At 45.0% G+C, this 21,639-nt stretch overlaps 1 protein-coding gene across 1 annotated transcript in view; it reads left to right on the top strand.

The window, feature by feature from the left end:
* Window positions 1–21,639, top strand: part of LOC108307871 (transformation/transcription domain associated protein) — a 135,415-nt gene that overhangs the window by 27,859 nt on the left and 85,917 nt on the right. The window contains exons 13-22 of the mRNA XM_037740396.1: window positions 709–962; window positions 2,059–2,422; window positions 2,513–2,610; window positions 3,084–3,278; window positions 4,347–4,538; window positions 8,101–8,266; window positions 9,751–10,007; window positions 13,833–14,033; window positions 16,693–16,844; window positions 19,887–20,086. Of these exons, the coding sequence (XP_037596324.1) occupies window positions 709–962; window positions 2,059–2,422; window positions 2,513–2,610; window positions 3,084–3,278; window positions 4,347–4,538; window positions 8,101–8,266; window positions 9,751–10,007; window positions 13,833–14,033; window positions 16,693–16,844; window positions 19,887–20,086 (2,079 nt within the window). The remainder of the gene's footprint in view (window positions 1–708; window positions 963–2,058; window positions 2,423–2,512; window positions 2,611–3,083; window positions 3,279–4,346; window positions 4,539–8,100; window positions 8,267–9,750; window positions 10,008–13,832; window positions 14,034–16,692; window positions 16,845–19,886; window positions 20,087–21,639) is intronic.

The following is a 21,639-nucleotide window of genomic DNA, read 5'->3' as shown; positions in this document are numbered from 1 at the left end:
AGATGTAGTCTTGCACTGTTGCCCAGGCTGGAGTGCAATGGTACAATCTCCGCTTACTGCAACCTGTGTCTCCTGTGTTCACGCAATTCTCCCTGCCTCAGCCTCCTAAAGTGCTGGGATTACAGGTGTAAGCCACAGTGCCCGGCCAAGCATTGCAGGATTTTTGGAAAGCTCTTAGATTACTTTTTGTAGTTTAGCTTAAAGGAAGAAATCAGAGGAATCATCTTGATTTAAATTTTAGATAAAACTATCTGACTTTTTAGTGTTTTTTGCTCTTATATAATGCATCTTTTTTGTTAAAAAAAAAAAAAAAAAAAAAAAAAAGAATATTTGATAACCCACCAGGAAGAAAGAAGGGAAGAAAACGTTTTGGTTCTGCACAGAGAGATGGAGTAGTGTTGCTAATATCTTAATGTATGGGTCTGTATAACCTTTGTTTCTTACACTTAAAAAAAATGTAGTTGTGATAGTGGTTACTGTTTCTAAAGCATAAAATAAACATTTAATCATCTTTACATTATAAAAATGAATCAATATTTGTCATATTTTGCTTCCAATAAGGAAGAGAGTAACGTGGAGTAAGGGAGAGAGTAACATGGGGGAAATGGGCCATGTAACTGTGCCGTGCCAGTAGTGGTGTTCCTGGGGCAGAGGCTGATGTCACTGATGGCCTGCTGCAGCAGGCATGAGCACTAGAATGAGCACTAGTGGAGGTCTCTGCCTGCAGGCCCCTCGCCTACAGCACACTGGCCGACCTCGTGCACCACGTCCGCCAGCACCTGCCCCTCAGCGACCTCTCCCTCGCCGTCCAGCTCTTCGCTAAGAACATCGATGATGAGTCCCTTCCCAGCAGCATCCAGACCATGTCCTGTAAGCTCCTGCTGAACCTGGTGGACTGCATCCGCTCCAAGAGCGAGCAGGAGAGCGGCAACGGGAGAGACGTCCTGATGCGGATGCTGGAGGTACCAGCTCTTCCAAGAGCTTCATCCACCCTGCCCTCTATCCTGTTTGTTAGCTAAACTTTTTTTTTTTTTTTTTTTTTGAGACAGAGCCTTGCTCTGTTGCCTAGGCTGGAGTGCGGTGGCTTGATCTCAGCTCATTGCAAACTCTGCCTCCTGGGTTCAAGCGATTCTCATGCCTCAGCCTCCCAAGTAGCTGGGATTAAGGCATGCACTGTCACGCCCAGCGAACCTCTTGTATTATAGTAGAGACAGGGTTTTGCCATGTTGGCCAGGCTGGTCGTGAACTCCTGGCCTCAAGTGGTCCTCTCACCTCAGCCTCCCAAAGTGCTGGGATTACAGGCAGGAGCCACTGTGCCTGGCTTGTGGCTAAACTTGAACCAGTGCTGCAGGGGCGGCTCCATCGCCAGGCTTGATCCCAGGAGTTAAACTACCTAGGTTCAGACTCAGGCTCCCCACATGCTTCACTTCTTTGGACCAGTTTTTTCATCTTTTCACCTGGGGTGGTGATATCTGCCTCCCAGATCACTGTGAGAGTTAAATCAGATGGCGCTTGAAAGCTGTTAGCACACTTCCTGGCAAGTAATTAGCACAGTTATTTTTCTGGGGGCATAGTGGCCAGGTGCTGACTGGCCAAGGACGTCTCTGGGGAGACACCCAGAGTGTGAGGGATATGATTCCTGAGCCCTGGGGGTGCTGGCGGGGTCCCAGGGGGACGAGGTCTGCAGTCCTGGGTGAAACCCAGGCCCTGCTTGTCAGGCCAGTCACTCAGCCTTCCTGAGCCAGATGCACATGCAAAACGGAGGTGGTGTTGGAGGTAACCAGCACTTTTCTTTTTCTTTATACCTGGCACAAAGGAGGTGCCCACATATTATCAGCCTTCCACCAGTTTTGTTGGGTTGGTGCAAAAGTAATTGCAGTTTTATCAAAATTAATGGCAAAAGCTACAATTCCTTTGACACCAACCTCATAAAATAAGCAACATGAGTTTGGCAGCTGGTGTCAGTCCCATCTTATTTTACTGTGATCTGAGCAGTATTTGTTGGCCTATTGAAGAGGAATAATTCTGTCTTCCCCCTCGAATTTCTTTTCCCATTAGGTTTTTGTTCTCAAATTCCACACTATTGCTCGGTACCAACTCTCTGCCATTTTTAAGAAGTGCAAGCCTCAGTCAGAACTTGGAGCTGTGGAAGCAACTCTGCCCGGGGTGCCCACTGCTCCTGCAGCTCCCGGCCCTGCTCCCTCCCCAGCCCCCGTCCCTGCCCCAGCTCCGCCCCCACCGCCACCTCCACCTGCGACCCCCGTGACCCCGGCCCCTGTGCCTCCCTTTGAGAAGCAAGGAGAAAAGGACAAGGAAGACAAGCAGACATTCCAAGTCACAGACTGTCGAAGTTTGGTCAAAACCTTGGTGTGTGGTGTCAAGACAATCACGTGGGGCATAACGTCATGCAAAGCACCTGGTGGTAATTCTGCCCATCAATTATGTAGACAAACAATACTTTTCATAAAGGGAGTTTTATTCAAGTTAACTTAATATACTCTCTCTTTTCCAGAAGCTCAGTTCATTCCCAATAAGCAATTACAACCCAAAGAGACACAAATTTACATCAAACTTGTGAAGTATGCAATGCAAGCTTTAGATATTTATCAGGTAAGGAAGTGCCCTCCAGCCAGGCTTTCCCATATGGAAAGTACCTCTTAGTACTAGAGGTGCTAGTGATGGGGTGGCAGTGAGAGCTGTTAGTATTTGGATGGTCCGCAGTGTTCGTATACTCCAATGTGCTTTGTTCTACAACATAGCACTGCATTTATGTAGGAATTCTTATTTATAAGAGACCAAATGTGTGCATTTTGTGGGGCAGATGGTGTAAACGGAATGCAATAGAAATATAAGACTTAAACTTATGAATATTTTTCATGGTCTGAACATCTACAGGTTTTTTTTTTTTTTTTTTAAATTCCAAAATTAAGGGGAGAAAGAATTTAAAAGATTTTGGAGGGGGTCATTTATTATCTAATTTAAGTGCTCTATTTTAAGTATGTAACTGATCTGGTTATATAATGAAATATATTCAGAGAGCCTCAGTTTTAATGCTCAGGGGTGGCTTTTCTCCCCTGTATTAGGTCCAGATAGCAGGAAATGGACAAACGTACATTCGAGTGGCCAACTGCCAGACTGTGAGAATGAAAGAAGAGAAGGAGGTATTGGAGCACTTTGCTGGCGTGTTCACAATGATGAACCCCTTAACGTTCAAAGAAATCTTCCAAACTACGGTCCCTTATATGGTGGAGAGAATCTCAAAAAATTACGCTCTTCAGGTATAAAACTCCTTTTTCAGTGTTGTTTGAGCATTAAGTTTACAATTGTTTATGTCTTAAATACTTTTTCATTTGTCTTGAGCATTTTAAAAACAATATAGCCAAGGATGTGCTTAATAGAGAAAAATTTAAAGAAATACTAGGCCATAATGTCTTGAAACAATTTTGCTCTTTTTTTTTAAATGGAGTTTTGCTCTTGTTGCCCAGGCTGGAGTGCAGTGGTGCAATCTCAGCTCACTGCAACCTCTGCCTCTCAGGTTCAAGCAATTCTCCTGCCTCAGCCTCCCGAGTAGCTGGGATTACAGGCATGCACCACCACGCCCAGCTAATTTTGTATTTCTAGTAGAGACAGGGTTTCTCCGTGTTAGTCAAACTAGTCTCGAACTCCTGACCTCAGGTGATCTGCCTGCCTCAGCTTCCTAAAGTTCTGGGATTACAGGCATGAGCCACCACAACCGGCCTTGAAACAATTTTCAAAAGATTCAGATGCTTTAGATCAGTTCCTTTCATTAGTAGAAATAAATATGTGGACCAAGTGCGATAGCTCATGCCTGTTATCCCAGCACTTTAGGAGGCCAAGGATTGCTTAAGCCTAAGAGTTCAAGATCAGCCTGAGCAACAATGGTGAAACCCAGTCTCTAGAAAAAATACAAAAATTAGCCGGGTTTGGTGGCAGGCACCTGTAGTCCCAGTTACTCAGGAGGTTGAGGCAGGAGGATTATTTGAGCCCATGAGGTTGAGGCTGCAGTCAGCTGAGGTCAAATCACTGCAATCCAGCCTGGGTGACAGAACAAGACCCCGTCTCAAAGTGTCAAAAAAAAAAGTTGTATTAAATGTAGTCCTTTGTATTTGTTGATGAGAATGAAATAACAGATTACGTCATTGAAGTCAACTGCCCTGCTCAATGCTCAGTACACCCATTCCATTTTTTTCCTTTGGTGGATAATTAAATTTCTTGGAGTGTGTGATACAGTTTCGATTTTATGTTTTAGGGAAGCTCGCCACTTTGTCTTAAAGCTGCTTTAGGGAAGGTATTAATTTTGTCACATGCGTTTCTTGTTTTGACAGATTGTTGCCAATTCCTTCTTGGCAAATCCTACTACCTCTGCTTTGTTTGCTACAATTCTGGTGGAGTATCTCCTTGATCGCCTGCCAGAAATGGGCTCCAATGTGGAGCTCTCCAACCTGTACCTCAAGCTGTTTAAGCTGGTCTTTGGCTCTGTCTCCCTCTTCGCAGCTGAAAATGAACAAATGCTGAAGGTAAAGTCCGTTTAATCTAAGTAGTGCTTCTGTTCAGGGTTTTACTGTTGTCGTTAGAGACGGCCTCACTGTGTTGCCCAGTCTGGTCAGCCTTCTGGACTCAAGCAGTCCTCCTGCCTTAGCCTCCCCAGTTACTGGGACTACAGTCACTCGACACTGTGCCTGGCTTGGGCTTTTTTTTTTTTTTTTAATTCTTATTTTCACTTTTAAACAGAAACCGTAGTGACTCTTTATAAAGTGCTCTTTGAAATAGTAAATATTTGCCAAGTGTGAAAGGGCCAAGTGTGAAAAACATTCCATGTATTTCTAAGCAGAACCTAATTTATCTATCTCATAACTTGAAAAATCCAGAACTCTGTGGCCAGCAAGTGTAGTGTTACTAGTATCGACACCACTGATTTTCTTTTTTAAACTTAATTTTTTTTTGGATTGCACAAATAAAATAGGATGAGATTGTTCTTATTTTTAAAAAATTCAGTGATGCAGATAAACTAACTACAAGGAAAAAATGTCTTCACATACCTCTCAAATACGGTGTGACAGTTCTGATTATGTTTCCAAGCAATGGTCTCCCTGCCAGATGCATATTGAAGCCAATACCATGGTACCAGCTTTTCAGGAAAAAAAAACATCTTTATTGCAAGGTCAGTTGACAAGGACACAGGAGACCACATTCAAATCTGTCTCCCAGAGCTATGGTCTCAGGGTGGGTTTTATAGGACGAGCAACTGTGAGGGAGATAGAAAAATGATTGAGCTCTGCAGAGAGGCAGTACTGGGTCTTAAGTTCCTATTGCAACAAAATGGGGCCCTCCTTGTTTCTTCATTTGGTCCAGGTACTTGGGTTCCATCTGTGGTTAACTTTTCCTTCCAGCGAGCCCCAGGGTCACTAATCACACATGCCTGGTTCACCTGCATATGCTTGCCACTTGCAGCCTTGGAGTGTGTTGGAACTGAAATCAACTCAGATGAAGCTGAACCAGTTTAAACTGGTGCTGCGGTTAGTTACATTGACAGTTGTCCACTTCACTCAGGTTTTGTTTTTGTTTTTGGGGGGCGGGGTTTTTTTGAGTCTGTCACCCAGGCTGGAGTGCAGTGGTGCTATCTTGGCTCACTGCAACCTCCACCTCCCGGGTTCAAGCAATTCTCTTGTCTCAGCTTCCCGAGTAGCTGGGATTATAGGTGCATGCCACCACGCTTGGCTAATTTTTGTATTTTAGTAGAGATGGGTTTTCACCGTGTTAGCCAGGCTGGTCTCAAACTCCTGACCTTGTGATCTACCTGCCTCGGCTTCCCAAAGTGCTGGGATTACAGGTGTGAGCCACCTCGCCTAGCCATCACTCAAGTTTTGTGTCTTCTCTGTGTTCACAGTCTTGGTAATATGAAAGTGACACATTTCAGGACTGTTTGTTTCTTTTTCCCCTTTAAATTAAGAATTTTGATCAGCCTGTGCTTCTTTATTAACAACATTTTACAGAAGGTGTCTCGTCATCCATTTTCATAGATGACTAATCCTATATAATAGGATCTCACCTGTTATTTGAGTCTGGCGAATGGGTAAAACCTATCCCTGGTTACATCACTCACTAAAAGCAGCAAGTGGTAGAATAAAAACCTTATAAAAATACCCTCCCCCTTGTGGCAAAACATCTTACTTTCTATGAAAATTGAATGTGTCAAAAGAGATGTTTTCTCACAGGGGAAAATTTGAAGTTGTAAACAAGATCTGTTCATTGGGAGTAATTGCGCAGATGGTGAGACAGCTCCAGTAACCTGTGCTTTCACGAGGTGCTTTCTTTGTTTTCTTTTTGCAGTTCTGTAGTGATCGCTTGTCAACAGTCTTAACTTTTGTGTTAATAGAAGGAGAATACTGCCCAAGCCTTGGTAACTCTGGTAGCTCATGCCTATAATCTTATAATCTTAGCACTTTGGGAGGCTGAGGCAGGAGGATTGCTTGAGCCCAAGAGTTCAAGACCAGTCTGGGCAGCATATTGAGATCTTTCTCTACAAAATTGATTTTTTAAAAAATCAACTGGATGTAGTTGTGCGCACCAGTAGTCCCAGCTACTCAGGAGGCTGAAGAAGGATTGTTTGAATGAGCTCAGGTCAAGGCTGCGGTGCACTTCAGCCTGGGTGATAGAGGGAGATCCTGTCTCCAAAAAAAAAAAAAGGGAAAATACTTATTTTTAAATTTAAAGATAAAAAGTATTTAATTATAACCTGTGTCCACATAATTCATTATCCTCAAATAATTCGGTTTTTGCCAGCATTAGATATGACCATGCAAAACAACAACAAAAAGCCCAGGTTAAAACCTATCAGGACAAACCTAATATTAGAATGTTGGAATGTGGCCGTGTGGTGGCTCACCCCTGTAATCCCAGCACTTTAGGAGGCCAAGGTGGGCAGATCACCTGAGGTCAGGAGGAGTTCAAGACCAGCCTGGCCAACATGGTGAGACTCCATTTCTACTAAAAATAGAAAAAAATTAGCTGGGTGAGGGGGCAAATGCCTGTAATTCCAGCTACTGGGGAGGCTGAGGGAGGAAAATTACTTGAACCTGGGAGGCGGAGGTTGCAGTGAGCTGAGATCGTGCCACCGTCCTCCATCCTGGGAGACAAAGTGAGACCCTATAAAAAAAAAAAAAAGAATGTTGGAGTGTTGTTCAAAAAAAAAATTCAAGGGGCAATTTTCACATAACTTTTTGTCCAGAATAACACATGTAGTTTTGTAAAATAAATATATCATGCCATATACCATAATAAATTTGGAATTGTATCAGTGACTATACCAGCAGTTTATAGTTACTTAAATATACATGCAAAAAAATTTCATGTGAAACTTAGTCTGTGACATGTCAAAACCAGGATTTGAGTATAAAATAAAAAGTTAATATGGTTTAAAATGTTGACTAAAGCTCCTGTGATCTAGTAGAGTGGTTTTTTTTAAAGGTTTATATAAAAAATTTTTCAGTTTTCCAAAACCCTGTAATCTTTTGAGATGTTTTTTATACTTTGCATACATCTTATTTGATTGGTAGTCCAGTTTCAGTTCCTGTAGGTTACTTTTTTGTTTTTTTAGGCAGAATTTCACTCTTGTGAGCCAAGCTGGAGTGCAGTGGCATGATCTTGGCTCACTACAGTCTCCGCCTCCTGGGCTCTAGTGATACTCCTGCCTCAGCCTCCCGAGTAGCTGGGATTACAGGTGTGCACCACCATGCCCTGCTAATTTTGCATTTTTGGTATAGACGTGGCTTCACTGTCTTGGCCAAACTGGTCTTTACTCCTGACCTCAGGTGATCCCGCCTGCCGTGGCCTCCCCAAAGTGCTAGTATTACAGGCAGGAACCACCGCACCCAGCCCCTGTAGGTTACTTTTTGCATTTCATTTGTTACGGATACCAACATAAAGTTTAAGGTAAACTATTTGGAGTCAAGTAAAGTTAGAATGTGCTTGTTTGGTTTTCCGCTTTGGAGTAAACACATCACAATTGCCTTGCATTGCTCTTGGTGACACTTCAGAGTCTGGAGGGTATGAACTCATCTGTGTCTTCTCCACCTGCAGCCTCACTTGCACAAGATTGTGAACAGCTCCATGGAGCTCGCACAGACCGCCAAGGAACCCTACAACTACTTCTTGCTGCTCCGGGCGCTGTTTCGCTCTATTGGTGGAGGTAGCCACGATCTCTTGTATCAGGAGTTCTTGCCTCTCCTTCCAAACCTCCTGCAAGGTCAGAGCACTGACTTTGGTTGCCTTTTAGCCTTGTGTGCCATTTAGTCATGTGTGTAGCCACCCTCATTGCTGGACTTTATCCTCTGTAACTGGTGAGGGTCATGGTTGCTGGGTTGGCATGTGGCACATAGCGCCCCCCCGCCCCCGTCCCCCATTGGGACTTTGAAGGGCGTTCTCTTCAGGGCTGGGCTCTTCCCCTCCCTCCACAGCATTGAATGGGATTTAGGTTTTAGTTGCCCTGGTTAGGGCTTGGTTGCATTTTTATAGTGTTTGGTAAGCAAGTCTAGAAAGTGGTTTCTAGTGGTTTAGGAAGATCGAGGATCTCTAGATTAATAGAGAATCAGAACAAAAAAAGAAAAAGCACGTGACAAAGTTGACTTACAGTTAGTTTATATTTTCATTTAGCTTCTGATTTGCATAGCCAGAATCCTGTAATTCCTGTATAATTAGGAATGCTCTCAAGGTACGTAGTTGACGGGGATCTGGGTTCGTTGAATGCTTATGGGGTGTGAGCTGATTGGAAACACTGTTCCAGGAATTCGTTACACTTCTTGGCAAGGTGAGCTCTTGACAAGGGATTGACCCTTCCATGTATTTCCTTAACTTCCTTAGAGAAGTGACATAGGATACCCAGGAGGCAACTGGGACATCCTTGAATCTCTTGACTGAAATGGCAATGAATCCGCCGTGGGAGGAGCCCACAAGCTGGCATTGTGTCCACATTTAACCCTGTCTCTGGTCATTCCTGACCCAAGCTCCTGTTCTGTGCAGTCTGATTTCCCCCTATGCTCTCAGCTGCCCCCAAGTGTGTTTCTCAAGCTGATCCTGTCCTGGGAACTCAGCCCCTTGCACTCTTCCATCCTCCTTATCCTTTGGATTTGGGACCTGGTTTTGGTGCCCCGTGAGGCCATCCCTGATGACTTCTCTTCTCCCTGAGTTCTCGTCCTTCATTCTGCCTGCCCATGCTGCGCAGGATGTGCCTTGCCTCGGGTTCACTGCCATACGACTTTCTCTTTCTAGCTAGTCTTGGCTGTCAGTGGGACTGTCTCAATTAGGAACGGACTCAATAAATCCTTGACTGTCCTCATGAGTGGTGGGGAGGGTGGACTTTATCAGAAGGAGGCTCCTCTCCATTTATAATATGCGAAAAAGTAGTTTTGAAAACTGTTCAGAGAATAGATCTCAACTGATTTATTGGAAGCCTGATAGTACAACGTAATTTAAAAATTAGAATATTAAAAGGATATAATACTGTGATTATAATTTATAACAGTTACATTCGGCCTGTTGTTGCCACTCAGAAGGGGTCATGGATGCAGTTATGGGGACAGATGTTACAGGGTGGAGTCTAGGGGCGCAGAGGACTCCCTGCAGTCGTGCTGGCATGCATGAGAGAAGGAGGGGCAGTTCTTTTGTGCGTTTAACCTGGGTCCGAGTCCAGGGAGCGCCTTCCCTCTCTGACGGCTGTACCCTCTTCCCTAGGGCTGAACATGCTGCAGAGTGGCCTGCACAAGCAGCACATGAAGGACCTCTTTGTGGAGCTGTGTCTCACCGTCCCCGTGCGGCTGAGCTCGCTCTTGCCGTACCTACCCATGCTCATGGATCCCTTGGTGTCTGCGCTCAACGGGTCTCAGACGTTGGTCAGCCAAGGCCTCAGGACACTGGAGCTGTGTGTGGACAACCTGCAGCCCGACTTCCTCTATGACCACATCCAGCCAGTGCGCGCAGAGCTCATGCAGGTAAGACTAGTGAGGGTGTTAGCTGGGCTGCTTCCCCGGAAGCAGTGGGCCAGCATTGGGCTCTTTGTACTCAAGGGTGGGCTCTCTGCAAGATGGACTGGTGCAACTCTCTGCTTACTTCGTCTGTGCGAGTCTTTTGTTGGATGGAACTATGTAAAAAAGGCCAGTGTTTCATGACTGTAATCTCTTCTTTGGGAGGCTGAAGAGGGCAGATCGCTTGAGCCTAGGAGTTGGAGACCTGCCTGGGCAACGTGGTAAAAACCCATCTCTACAAAAAATACAAAAATTAGCCAAGCATAGTAACCCACACCTTTAATCCCAGCTACTCGGGGCTCAGGCAGGAGGATCACCTGAGCCCAGGGAGGACGAGGCTTCAGAGGGCTCTGATTGCACCGCTATACTCCAGTTTGGGCGACAAAGTCAGACCCTGTCTCAAAAGAAAAAAAAATGTGTAAAGAAATGTTGGTATTGAATGGACATTGTTTTGCAGCACTGCCTGTTTTTCAGAGAGCTTTCACGAGGGGTATATTCCTAATAAGTTGATGACTGATGAAGGCAGCTGTTAGAGTTACTATATGGCCACTGTTGTTTCCAGCAAGAACCTCTCTATCCAAGAAAGATCTTCAGTTGCGTAGTAAAGGGATATTGACTAAAGGGAAGTTACAGGCATCTGCTCTACCCTATCTGAAGGGAAAAAGAGCAGATAATAAAGGAGGTTGTTTTGAAGACATTTGTATTTTTGTTTATTAAAGTTCATATGTTGGTCGGGCATGATGGTTCACGCCTGTAATCCCAGCACTTTGGGAGGCTGAGGCAGGTGGATCACTTGAGTCCTGAAGTTCAAGACCAGCCTGGCCAACATGGTGAAATCCTGTCTCTACTAAAAATACAAAAATTAGCCAGGCATGGTGGCAGGTGCCTGTAGTTCCAGTTACTCAGGAGGCTGAGCAGGAGAACTGCTGGAACCTGGGAGGTGGAGGTTGCAGTGATCACAGATTGTACCAGTGCACTCCAGCCTGGGTGACAGAGCGAGACTCTGTCTCAAAAAAAAAAAAAGTTCATATGTTAAAGTTAGGTTTTTCCTTCATATTTTGCTGTTACTGATTTGTGATCTGGTTGGTTATCTTTAGAGGATTAGGCTGTCTGTTTCAAAGCATCTGCCCCTTTAGTAGCAGGTATTTGACCCCAGATTGGAGTAAGAATGCCCGCTTTAGGTGGTGGAGGCTCAGTTACTCCTAGGAGTCAACACATTAGATTAGAGACTGCAGCTAGGACTTGAGTTTGAGGTTGGGGGGTTTCCCCTCCCTTCCTGAGATTTAGGTCTTGGGCTTCATCTAGGCTGTAAGAAGATGGCATAGGGGCCAGGCACAGTGGCTCACACCTGTAATCCCAGTACTTTGGGAGGCTGAAGCAGGAGCATTGTTTGAGCCCAGGAGTTCCAGATCAGCCTGGGCAACATGGTGAAATCCCATCTCTATTAAAAATACAAAAAATCAGCTGGGTTTGGGGGTGCACACCTGTAGTCCCAGCTACTCAAGAGGTTGTGGTGGAAGAATCAGTTGAACTCAGCAGGTTAGACTACAGTGAGTCATGATTAAACCACTGCAGTCCAACCTGAGTGACAGAACAAGACCCTGCTTCAAAAAAACAAACAATAAAGATGGCATAGGGGTGGTTCAGAGTCCCTGCTGGTTACCTGGAGTATTGACGAGAGTCTGCCTTTAGAACGGTAGTGTTGGTTCCAGAAGGCAGACCCTGTGCCTGACCCAGGGTGCATGAGCAGCATGTGGGAGAGGGGGAGGAGGTGGTTCTTAGGCCTTCTCACCATCCATGAGAAGGCATACAGCCCAGGAGAGACACACACAGGGTCAAAGCCACAGGAACCACCATAGGCCTCCAGGTGAAAAGCATATGACCAGCCTCTCGCAGTCCCATCATTCAGCTGAGGCCATTAAAGCACAGCAGGAAGGCGTGCTTGTTCCCAGGACTGCGCCCTCCTAAGGACACCCAAGGGTTGGGTGGGCCAGGTGGAGGGTGGATTCGGCAAGGGGTCTTAGACCACCTTTCTGACAGTTATTAAAGAGAAGCATGTTTGAATCTACCGGGACATAAGAGAAGTTGGAATTTTGCTTGGTTTAGAGAAAGGTACCAAGATTTTATGTTAAGGAATATTGCTAGACATGAATATTTGGCATTGTTATGGAAGGTGATTTAAGAAAATAGATTTACAGCCAGGCGTGGTGGCTCACACCTGTAATCCCAGCACTTTGGGAGGCTGAGGCGGGCGGATCAGTTGAGGTCGGGAGTTCAAGACCAGCCTGGTCAACGTAATGAAACCCCATCTGCACTAAAAAGAAATAACAAAAAAATTAGCCAGGGATATGGTGGGGCACCATATCCTGCTCAGGAGGCTGAGCTACTCAGGAGGCTGAGGTGGGAGGATTGCTTGCTTGGACCTGGGAGACGGAGGTTGCAGTAAGCCAAGATTGTGCTGCTACACTCCAGCCTGATTGACAGAGCGAGACTTCATCTCAAAAAAAAAGGAAGAAAATAGACTTACATAGTGAACTGTAGTAATTTTTAGGACCTCTGATAATTCAGATGAAAAAATGTGGAGAAATTTAGAGTTTTTTTGGGATAGTTGAATGTGCATGTTTCTTTATTTTTAGAGATGGAGTCTCGCTCTGTCACCCAGGCTGGAGTGCAGTGGTACGATCTTGGCTTACTTCAGCCTCTGCCTCCCAGGTTCAAGTGATTCTCCTGCCTCAGCCTCCCAAGTAGCTGGGACTGCAGGTGCCTGCTGCCACACCTGGCCAATTTTTACATTTTTAGTAGAGACGAGCTTTCACTATATTGGCCAGACAAGTCTTGAGCTTCCTGACCTTGTGATTGGCTCACTTTGGCTTCCCAAAATGCTGGGATTACAGGCATGAGCCACCGCGCCCGGACGAGTGTGCGTGTTTCTTAAATGCAGGGTCCATGTTAACTTCTTCCCAGTAGTCCTGTAATGCAGATGCCTTTGTGATCATGTTTTTCCTTTAGCACCCTTTCTGTTGTAAGATTTGAAGTGCACAAGACAATTGATACCATGTTTGTAAGTTATAAAGCTTAATAAATAGACTTAACCTGAGAAGTTGCCATCCCACCCAGGACTGGAACCTTACCACTAAGTCGCATCCACCTGCATGCTCCTCCCCACCCACTTTTATATAGCACGTGCCCAAACAAGATACTGCTTAGTTTTCTTGCTTGAGAGCTCTGCACCACTTATAATACGCTACTGTTTATATTCCAGGAGCATGGGTGAACATTTATATTTACACATTTACTTTATAAGGACATAAAATTTTCTTGTAAGAATACGCAAATTAATAACGTTGGTTTCCCCAAAGAAGGAAGAACTGTGTGTTTGGGGACAGAGGTGGAAGGAAGGATTGTTGCCAAGCAGTGTTTCATCACTTTGAGTTTTTTTTTCGACACAGTCTTGCTCTGTTGCCCAGGCTAGAGTGCAGTAGCTCAGTCTTGGCTTACTGAAACCTCTTGGGTTCAAGTGATTCTCCTGCCTCAGTCTCCCAAGTAGCTGGGATTACAGGTGCCTGCCACTATGCCTGGCGAATTTTTTTATATTTAGTAGAAACGGGATTTTGCCCTCTGGGCCAGGCTGGTTTCAAACTCCTGACCTCAGGTGATCCACCCGCCTTGGCCTCCCAAAGTGCTGGAATTGCAGGCGTGAGCCATTACGCCTGGCCCCCCTTTGAGTTTTCATCCAAACCTTGTGAAGGCGTTACCTTAAGAGGACCTTAATGAAAGCATGCTGATTTTTAGGCTCTGTGGCGCACCTTACGCAACCCTGCTGACAGCATCTCCCACGTGGCCTACCGTGTCCTCGGTAAGTTTGGCGGCAGTAACAGGAAGATGCTGAAGGAGTCGCAGAAGCTGCACTATGTTGTGACTGAAGTTCAGGGCCCCAGCATCACTGTGGAGTTTTCCGACTGTAAAGCCTCTCTCCAGCTCCCCATGGAGAAGGTAAGCTTGGAGCCTTGTGACAGTGTCCTTTCGTTTTAAGCCTTGTGAAGATACTATGTTTCAGTGTCTGTGAAAATATTAATTAGGCCTGTGTGTTTTGTGGAGGCAGTTTCTGAGTAGAACCAGATGTATCAGATGATCAGCCTGGTTGGCATGGGGAACTTTCCTAACACCAGGAGGCCAGCAGAGGGGTGTCACCTGAGAACTTGGGACTCCGGAGCAGCTCCGTCTCCTGGTGACCAGGAGGAGATGCCAGCACATCCCGCCGTTAACTGCATCCATTCTGACGCCCGCAGGCTTACTGAGAACCTGAGTAGAGTCCATGCCTGTCTCTGTTTGCAGCCACACGCAGTGCCTCACTTTCTCCCAGTCTCCATCCAAATGCAGCTTGCGCTGTCTCATTTCTGGCTCTCATTCCACTGCTGACAGTTCCTGGGTCTCTCTTAGGCCCGTTGGAGACTCTAGTTTTATTGTGTGAAAAGCAGACAGTGCCCCCGCACCCTGCTGGAGTGTCCGGCGCACTGCCGTGTCCTAGTCTTGTGTCAGCATCATCTCGTCGTCACATTGGCTTTTCCCCTACTCTGTCACCAGCCCTTACCCCCATGGTGTCAGTACTTGTTTCCATGTCTTTGCAGGACATCATCTAGCGGTTGTGTATTGGGTATTTTTTTTTTTAAGGATATGATGGTAGCCTTTTGAATGGATCTGCCTGAGTTGGGCGTTTCAGTAAGCTGGCTGCCTGCTGGGGCCCTGAGCCTCTCACAGATCTGATCTTCAGCCAGCATTGGTGGCCTCCCTCCCTTTGCTCTGGCTAATTCTGCCTTGCCCTGTTGCATCGTGGTGTAGCACTGGGCCTGTTTACCTCTGTAGAAGACATGTGCCCATGTAGTAGCTTCTGTGTTCATAACTAAACATTGGGGAGGGAGATGCCAGTACAGATAAGCGTCACTCTGGACTTGTTTTCTGTCATCATCTCACTCTGCCTGTCCCCCCAACTTCCTCAAGCCTGCACCTCATCCCCAGCCCTCCCCAACTCCCACCTGATGAAGCACTGTTCCCTCTCCAGCCTCAGGGTGGGTGCAGTCTCAGCCTCTAACTCAGACCTTTATCCATGTACTTTGCAAATGAATGCAGCTTTCCTCCTAAGAGAATCAGATGGCTCAAATTCTGTCTTTTTTGAAAATAGTAACATCCTTGTACCTGCAGTAGTTTCCCGCAGTAGTTTCCCACATCCTGGTAATTTCCTTGAGATAAAATTCTGCTTGCTTAGCTGCATCCGTGATAAGGTTAGTATTAGTAGTGCAAACTAAAGCGTCTTCTGTTTGACTCTGTATAGACTAAGAGCTTCCCTCCCCCACCCCACCAAAATCCCTTTAGAAGTAGTTTTGCCCCAAAGCAGCTGAAGTCTGGAAGAAATCAGGTTTTTGCAGAAAGGTGTGAGATAGGACCGTAAGGGTCCAGGCTCCCTTACAGAGGCTCACCGTGGTGCCTGCCAAGGCCTTTTTTCTGAGCAGGACATCCTGCTGGCCTGCAGGCGGGTGTTGGCTGCAGCACACCCTGCAGAGCTAAGGAGTCCATCGGTAAAGGGAAAGATTAGCATGGCCAAGCCACACGCCAGTGAGTTTCCATTAAACCATTCTGTGCTTTTGGAGCCCTTGGCAGTCCATGATTCTTTTTGGCAGGTAATTGGCTCATAGGTTATATTGATTCTTAAAAATAAAATTTTAGAAAGTATCATCATTTATGACTGTTAACTGACCAGATCCCAGACAGTTGCGCAGTACCCCAGAAAAGCGCAGACAAGCCAGAGTTCATCCGGGTAGGAGCTGTTGTCATGTTATGTGCGCTGTGTGTCTCCGAGCCTGGCAGGGCTGGAGGGGAGGGCCTCTTTCCCTGTCGTCAGCCTCTCCTGGTTCCTCACACAGGGTCTGGGTAAATTGTTAACAAAGATTAGTTATTTGATGTATATGTACGTAATTATTGTTAAGGTGAACGTCTTGGCTGTTAAAGGCTTCAGATTACTTCGGTGTGTGATTGTGTCTTCACTGCTATCTCAGTCAACCCCATTGGAATGAATAGAATAAAAATGTGTGTGTGTAGTTATGTAGGCTTTCTGAAAAAAATGATGTAAACTTTTTTCTTTCTTAAAGAGTGAGTTTAGTAAAAGCTTAAGAACGCCGTCTTTCAGTTTCGAATCTACACACAGCAAAGTATGCTTTGCAGAAAGTTCATTATTATTATTAGGACCTTGATGAGTGTGTGTGGGTGAGGCAGAATCTGGTTTAACCCAGCAAATCTACCACAAGAGGCTCTCCGAGTTCACTTAGTTTCTGTAATCTGCCACTGGCTATTTGAACATGAAATTGTTCAACTCCATCTTGCATTTTACTTTGAACTGTGCAGTTATTTATTTTATGATACTTCTACTGCCTCTTTTGGAAGCTTCATCTACTGAATACCTGTTAGGCTGCATTGGCCCATTGTGTTATCTTCAAAAGCAAATACACATGAAGCTAGTGCTGTGGCTTAGTTGGTTAAGGCACCTGTTTAGAAATATGCATTAAGAGTCTTCTGGGTGCTGCAGATACTTTCAGTGAAAGCTTTTTACAATCATGTAATTTTGAGCACAAACTGCAGTTTCTTTGTGTCTTGATCATAGGCCATTGAAACTGCTCTGGACTGCCTGAAAAGTGCCAACACTGAGCCCTACTACCGGAGGCAGGCGTGGGAAGTGATCAAGTGCTTCCTGGTGGCCATGATGAGCCTGGAGGACAACAAACACGCCCTGTACCAGCTCCTGGCACACCCCAAGTATGTCGGCCATTTCCTTCCTCGTGATTGGGTGGATCCGGCTTTAGGAATTGGGGCTCCAGAGGGGCTCCCAGGTTTCCTGGTGCTAGGAGCAGACTCCTTTATGTCCGGCAGATGCCATATTATCTACCTACTCCTCCTCCTTGGGGCCTTAGAGAAAATGGAAAAGAGAACTGGGTGCTTGAGAACCAGAAGGCATCGCAGTTGTCACCTGCCTTTATTGTGTCTTGTCACCTCCTCTATTAGTTTGTAAGCATGAAGAAATCAAAGGTCATGTCCCTTCTCCCTCCCTTTGTCTCACATTCTGTCCACAGCAGTTGACATCTGAAAGGCATCCAGTGGACCCTCTGCATTTTCAGTTTGCAGTGATTTTTCTCCAAATATTTCTTATGTCTGTATCTTGCTTTTATCTCTTGAGACTGTGCATGACCTTAATGTAATGATCTTTTGAGGGAACACATGTATACCATCTTTCTGCGTTGTAAGTTTCAAGGGATGGATTTTTCTTGTCAATTTTCACATTCCTCACAGCGTCAGAAGTGATGCTGAGTTTATGGTAGGTGCTCAGTTGTCTAAAGGACATTGAAGAGAGAGAGAGGAGTCAAGGTAATCGAATGCACAAGGAAGTAAAGCAACATGTGTAAGAGCCAGCAGAACAAATGAAAGGCAGAAATAGCTGCACAGGCTTCAGGTGTTAGGATTATTAGAACTAGGTTGACTATGCTTAGAATGTTTAAATTAATGAAAGAGAAACTTGAAAATATCTCTAAGAAATAGAAACCCAATAAATATTGCCCCAAAAATTTAGAGAACCTTTAAGAAGTTGTCAAATACTTATCTAGAATGCATGCAGAGAGAGAAAAAGATGGAAAATTCAATAAAGAGAGTAAGAGACATGAAGAGTAGAGGGAAATAACATCATTTACTTGAAACCCTGAAAAAAGAGCAGAGAGACATAATGACTGAGAATTTTCCAGAACTGAAGAAAAAGTTAGTGCACAGATTCAAGATGTTCAGTAAATCCAAAGCAGGATAAATAAAAAGTAATCTACATAGGCAAACTGTAGCGAAACAACTACAAATCGGAAACAAAGGAAAAATCTTAAAAGACGGCACAACAAAAAGATGACATTCAAATGAATGATCACTTGGAAGCTGTGAAAGCCACTGAACCATGGAGTAAATCTTTAGTCTGAAAGAAAAGAATTGCCAACTTAGAATCATATATCTGGTGCAATATGACATGAATAAGGATGAAAGATGTTTTCAGATAAAAAAAGAAATCTGCCATCAGCACATCTTCAGTGAAGAGCATTCTAGAGGATGAACTTCATTCAGACGAAAGTTTCTCTATGATCTCTGTGGAAGATCAGAGGTGGGAGAAGGAAAAAGCCAGGAAAATGACAATTCGTGACCAAATGTGAATGGGATGCAGCTAAAGTGATATTCAAAGGGAAACTTACAGCCTTGACTAACCATAATAGACCGGAAACCAGCTACATTTTTAAATCATAATAGACTGGGAACAAGCTGCATTTTTGTCATCTGGCAAATACACAGAATGTGGCAGATGGACACAACCCAGCTATGAAAAGCGGGGAGCTTCAGCCAGCATGGGCATGTCATCTCAAAAGTCATGCCAAGAAAACGAAGCCAAACCCAAGATTGTTACGTGATTTCGTTTATGTGAAATTTGTAGCAAAGACAAAGCAGAGATTGCAGATCAGGGGTTGCCTGGGGAGTAGGAGTGGGGACTGATGTTTTGGGATGAAGTTTTAAAATTGCATTGTAGTGATGGTTTACACAACTGTACTCATTTACTAAAACCCACTGAACTGTATAATTAAAATGCATCAATTCCATGGCCCATGAATATACCTCAGGAAAGCTGTTAAAAATCAGCATAGAAAAGAACAAATGTTGAAACTTGAGTTAAAAGTCAGAAAAAGTAAACAAACACAAATGCAGTAGAATGGCTCAATAAAGCCAAAGTTGGTTCTCTGGGAAGATCATAAAATTGAAAAGCCTCGGTCGGGCACGGTGGCTCATGCCTGTAATCCTAGCACTTTGGGAGGCTCAGGCGAGCAAATAACAACGTCAGGAGATCAACACCATCCCTGGCCAACATGGTGAAACCCCATCTCCACTAAAAATACAAAAGTTCGCTGGACGTGGTGGTGCATGCCTGTAGTCCCAGCTACTTGGGAGACTGAGGCAGAAGAATCACTTGAACCTGGGAGACAGAGGTTGCAGTGAGCTGAGATCGCGCCACTGTACTCCAGCCTGGAGACGGAGTGAGACTTCGTCTCAAAAAAAAAAAAAAAAAAAAAAAAATTGAAAAGCCTCTTGTGAGACTGACGTGGATTAAAAAAGAGAAGGCGTCGTTAACCATGTTAGAAATCAAGATCTGTGAGGGCCAGGCCACAGTGGCTCATGCCTGTAATCCCAGCACTTTGGGAGGGCGAGTCAGGTAGATCGCTTGAGCCCAGGAGTTCCAGACCAGCCTTGGCAATACAGTAGCACTCTGTCTCTACCCAAAATACAAAATTACCCAGTCTCTAAATAAATAGATTAAAATTAAAAAAAAAAAAAAAAGGCCAAGCACAGTGGCCCATGCCTGTAATCCCAGTACATTGGGAGGCTGAAGCAGGTGGATCACCTGAGGTCAGGAGTTTGAGACCATCGAAACCAGCCTTGCCAACATGGTGAAACCCCGTCTCTACTAAAAATACAAGAAAAATTAGCTGGGTGTGGTGAAGGGCACCTGTAATCCCAGCTACTTGGGAGGCTGGGGCAGGAGAATCATTTGAACCCGGGAGGCAAAGGTTGTGGTGAGCCCAGATCGTGCTACTGCGCTCCAGCCTGGGCGACAGAGTGAGACTCTGTCCACGTGTTGCTGAAATTAAAGCAGAGAAATGACCTCACCCAGACCTGTCTGAATAAGAGGGAAACAGGTAGATTAAAAATTTAAAAAGAAGTCCTGGTGGAGTCATCAGCTCAGGAGATGGGTGTTGTGATGCCGGATCTGATTTTGTCTTTCAGCTTTACAGAAAAGACCATCCCCAACGTCATCATCTCACATCGCTACAAAGCCCAGGACACTCCAGCCCGGAAGACGTTTGAGCAGGCCCTGACAGGCGCCTTCATGTCCGCCGTCATTAAGGACCTGCGGCCCAGTGCCCTGCCCTTCGTGGCCAGCTTGATCCGCCACTATACGATGGTGGCAGTTGCCCAGCAGTGCGGTGAGCACGGGGACATGGTGGGGCACGGGAGTGGTTATTTCACTTCTTTGGGTGCTTTGATAACTTGCTCAGGACATTTTATTGTTCCAGAGAAGCTGAGTTTGGCTGACTAGTTTTCAGCTTTTATTTTCTCATTTTCCATTTACTACTTTGGTAATTGGTATTTCAGTGGTGGACGCTGTATCAGCTTGAAAGTTATTCTCTACCAAGTTTCGTCTGTAAAATAGACCCAATTTAATAATACTTCTGTGTTCAAGCACTTTTGGACATGCGGCTTGTGAAACAGTTTGTGGTCACACTCACTCCTCGCCTTCTCCTCTGCCTGGCGGTGTTTTCCAAGGCCAGCCTTGCCCTCCCTTCTCCATCACCTGCTGTTTCCATCACCTGCTCTCTGCTCCCTAGCCCACTCCTCGCAGTCTCTCTGCAGTGCCTGTTTCTGCTCCCAGGATCCTATTTCTGCCGTTCCTCCTTCCTGGAATGGCTGCTCACCTCCACTTCAGTGGCTCTCATGCTGTTGGTGGTGAAGGACCACTTGTATTTGTTCATTTTTATTTCCAATCCATTGTAAGTGATGTCTTTGTAAAAGACAATAAAAATGTCATGACGCTGCCAGTTGCTACATAAGTTTCTGAAAACTTACCGTCAACTTTGGCATTTCCTCCCAGACCAGCCACAGTTCGTCTGCAGACACCACTGGAGTAGCACTGCCCAGTTGGTGTCCTCAAAGCCCCTCACCCTTAGATCAACCAGCACAGCACATAGAACTTTCCCTTTTTAACTTTTCTTGGCCTGACCGGTCAGTACTGTACAATTTAGCACATTGTTTCTCACTGCTTCTTCTATATTAACATTGTCTCTCTGGCAAAACTAAGCTTCTCAATAACTTCAGCTTTGGAGCTGGGTACATCTGAGGCATTACCTAAAAATGCTGTGGCCGACTGTTCTCTGCCATAGCTGGGTGCTGTTGCTTTTTATTGTTAATTGTATATTAGGAGTATCTGGATCATATTGGCTTATTTAATAATTTTTTTTCAAAGTGACGTCGTTGTGGTTCTCTTTTTTTTAATTGTTGTTTTGTGTTTTAGACAGAGTCTTGCATTGTTGCCCAGGCTGGAGTGCAGTGGTGCAGTCACGGCTCACTGCAGCCTCAACCTGCCATGCTCAAGTGATCCTCCCACCTCAGCCACTTGAATAGCTGAGACTACAGGCGTGTAACACCACGCCCAGTTAATTAAAAATTTTTTTAAATGGAGACATGTCTCATTGTGTTGCTTAGGGTGGTCTTGAACTCCTGGCCTCAGGTAATTCTCCTGCCTTGGCTTCTGAAAGTACTGGACTTATTTAATTATAAAAGTGGCATGAGCAATTGTGTCTGACCCCTGTGGTTCTCATTTGGAACTAATATATTTTTGAGTTATGACAGAGAAATATGTGAAAATGACCCAGTGTATCATGGAAAACATTCAGAAAAATACAGCCTAAAGGCATATCAGACCACTTAATTTATACATAATTGCAATTTAACAGAAGTTGGTTTAAAATCTCAGTTCTGG

The sequence above is a fragment of the Cebus imitator genome, unplaced genomic scaffold (genome assembly GCF_001604975.1).
Source record: "Cebus imitator isolate Cc_AM_T3 unplaced genomic scaffold, Cebus_imitator-1.0 Scaffold82, whole genome shotgun sequence".
Lineage (NCBI taxonomy): Eukaryota > Metazoa > Chordata > Mammalia > Primates > Cebidae > Cebus > Cebus imitator.
This window is presented reverse-complemented; position numbering and strand designations above follow the sequence as displayed.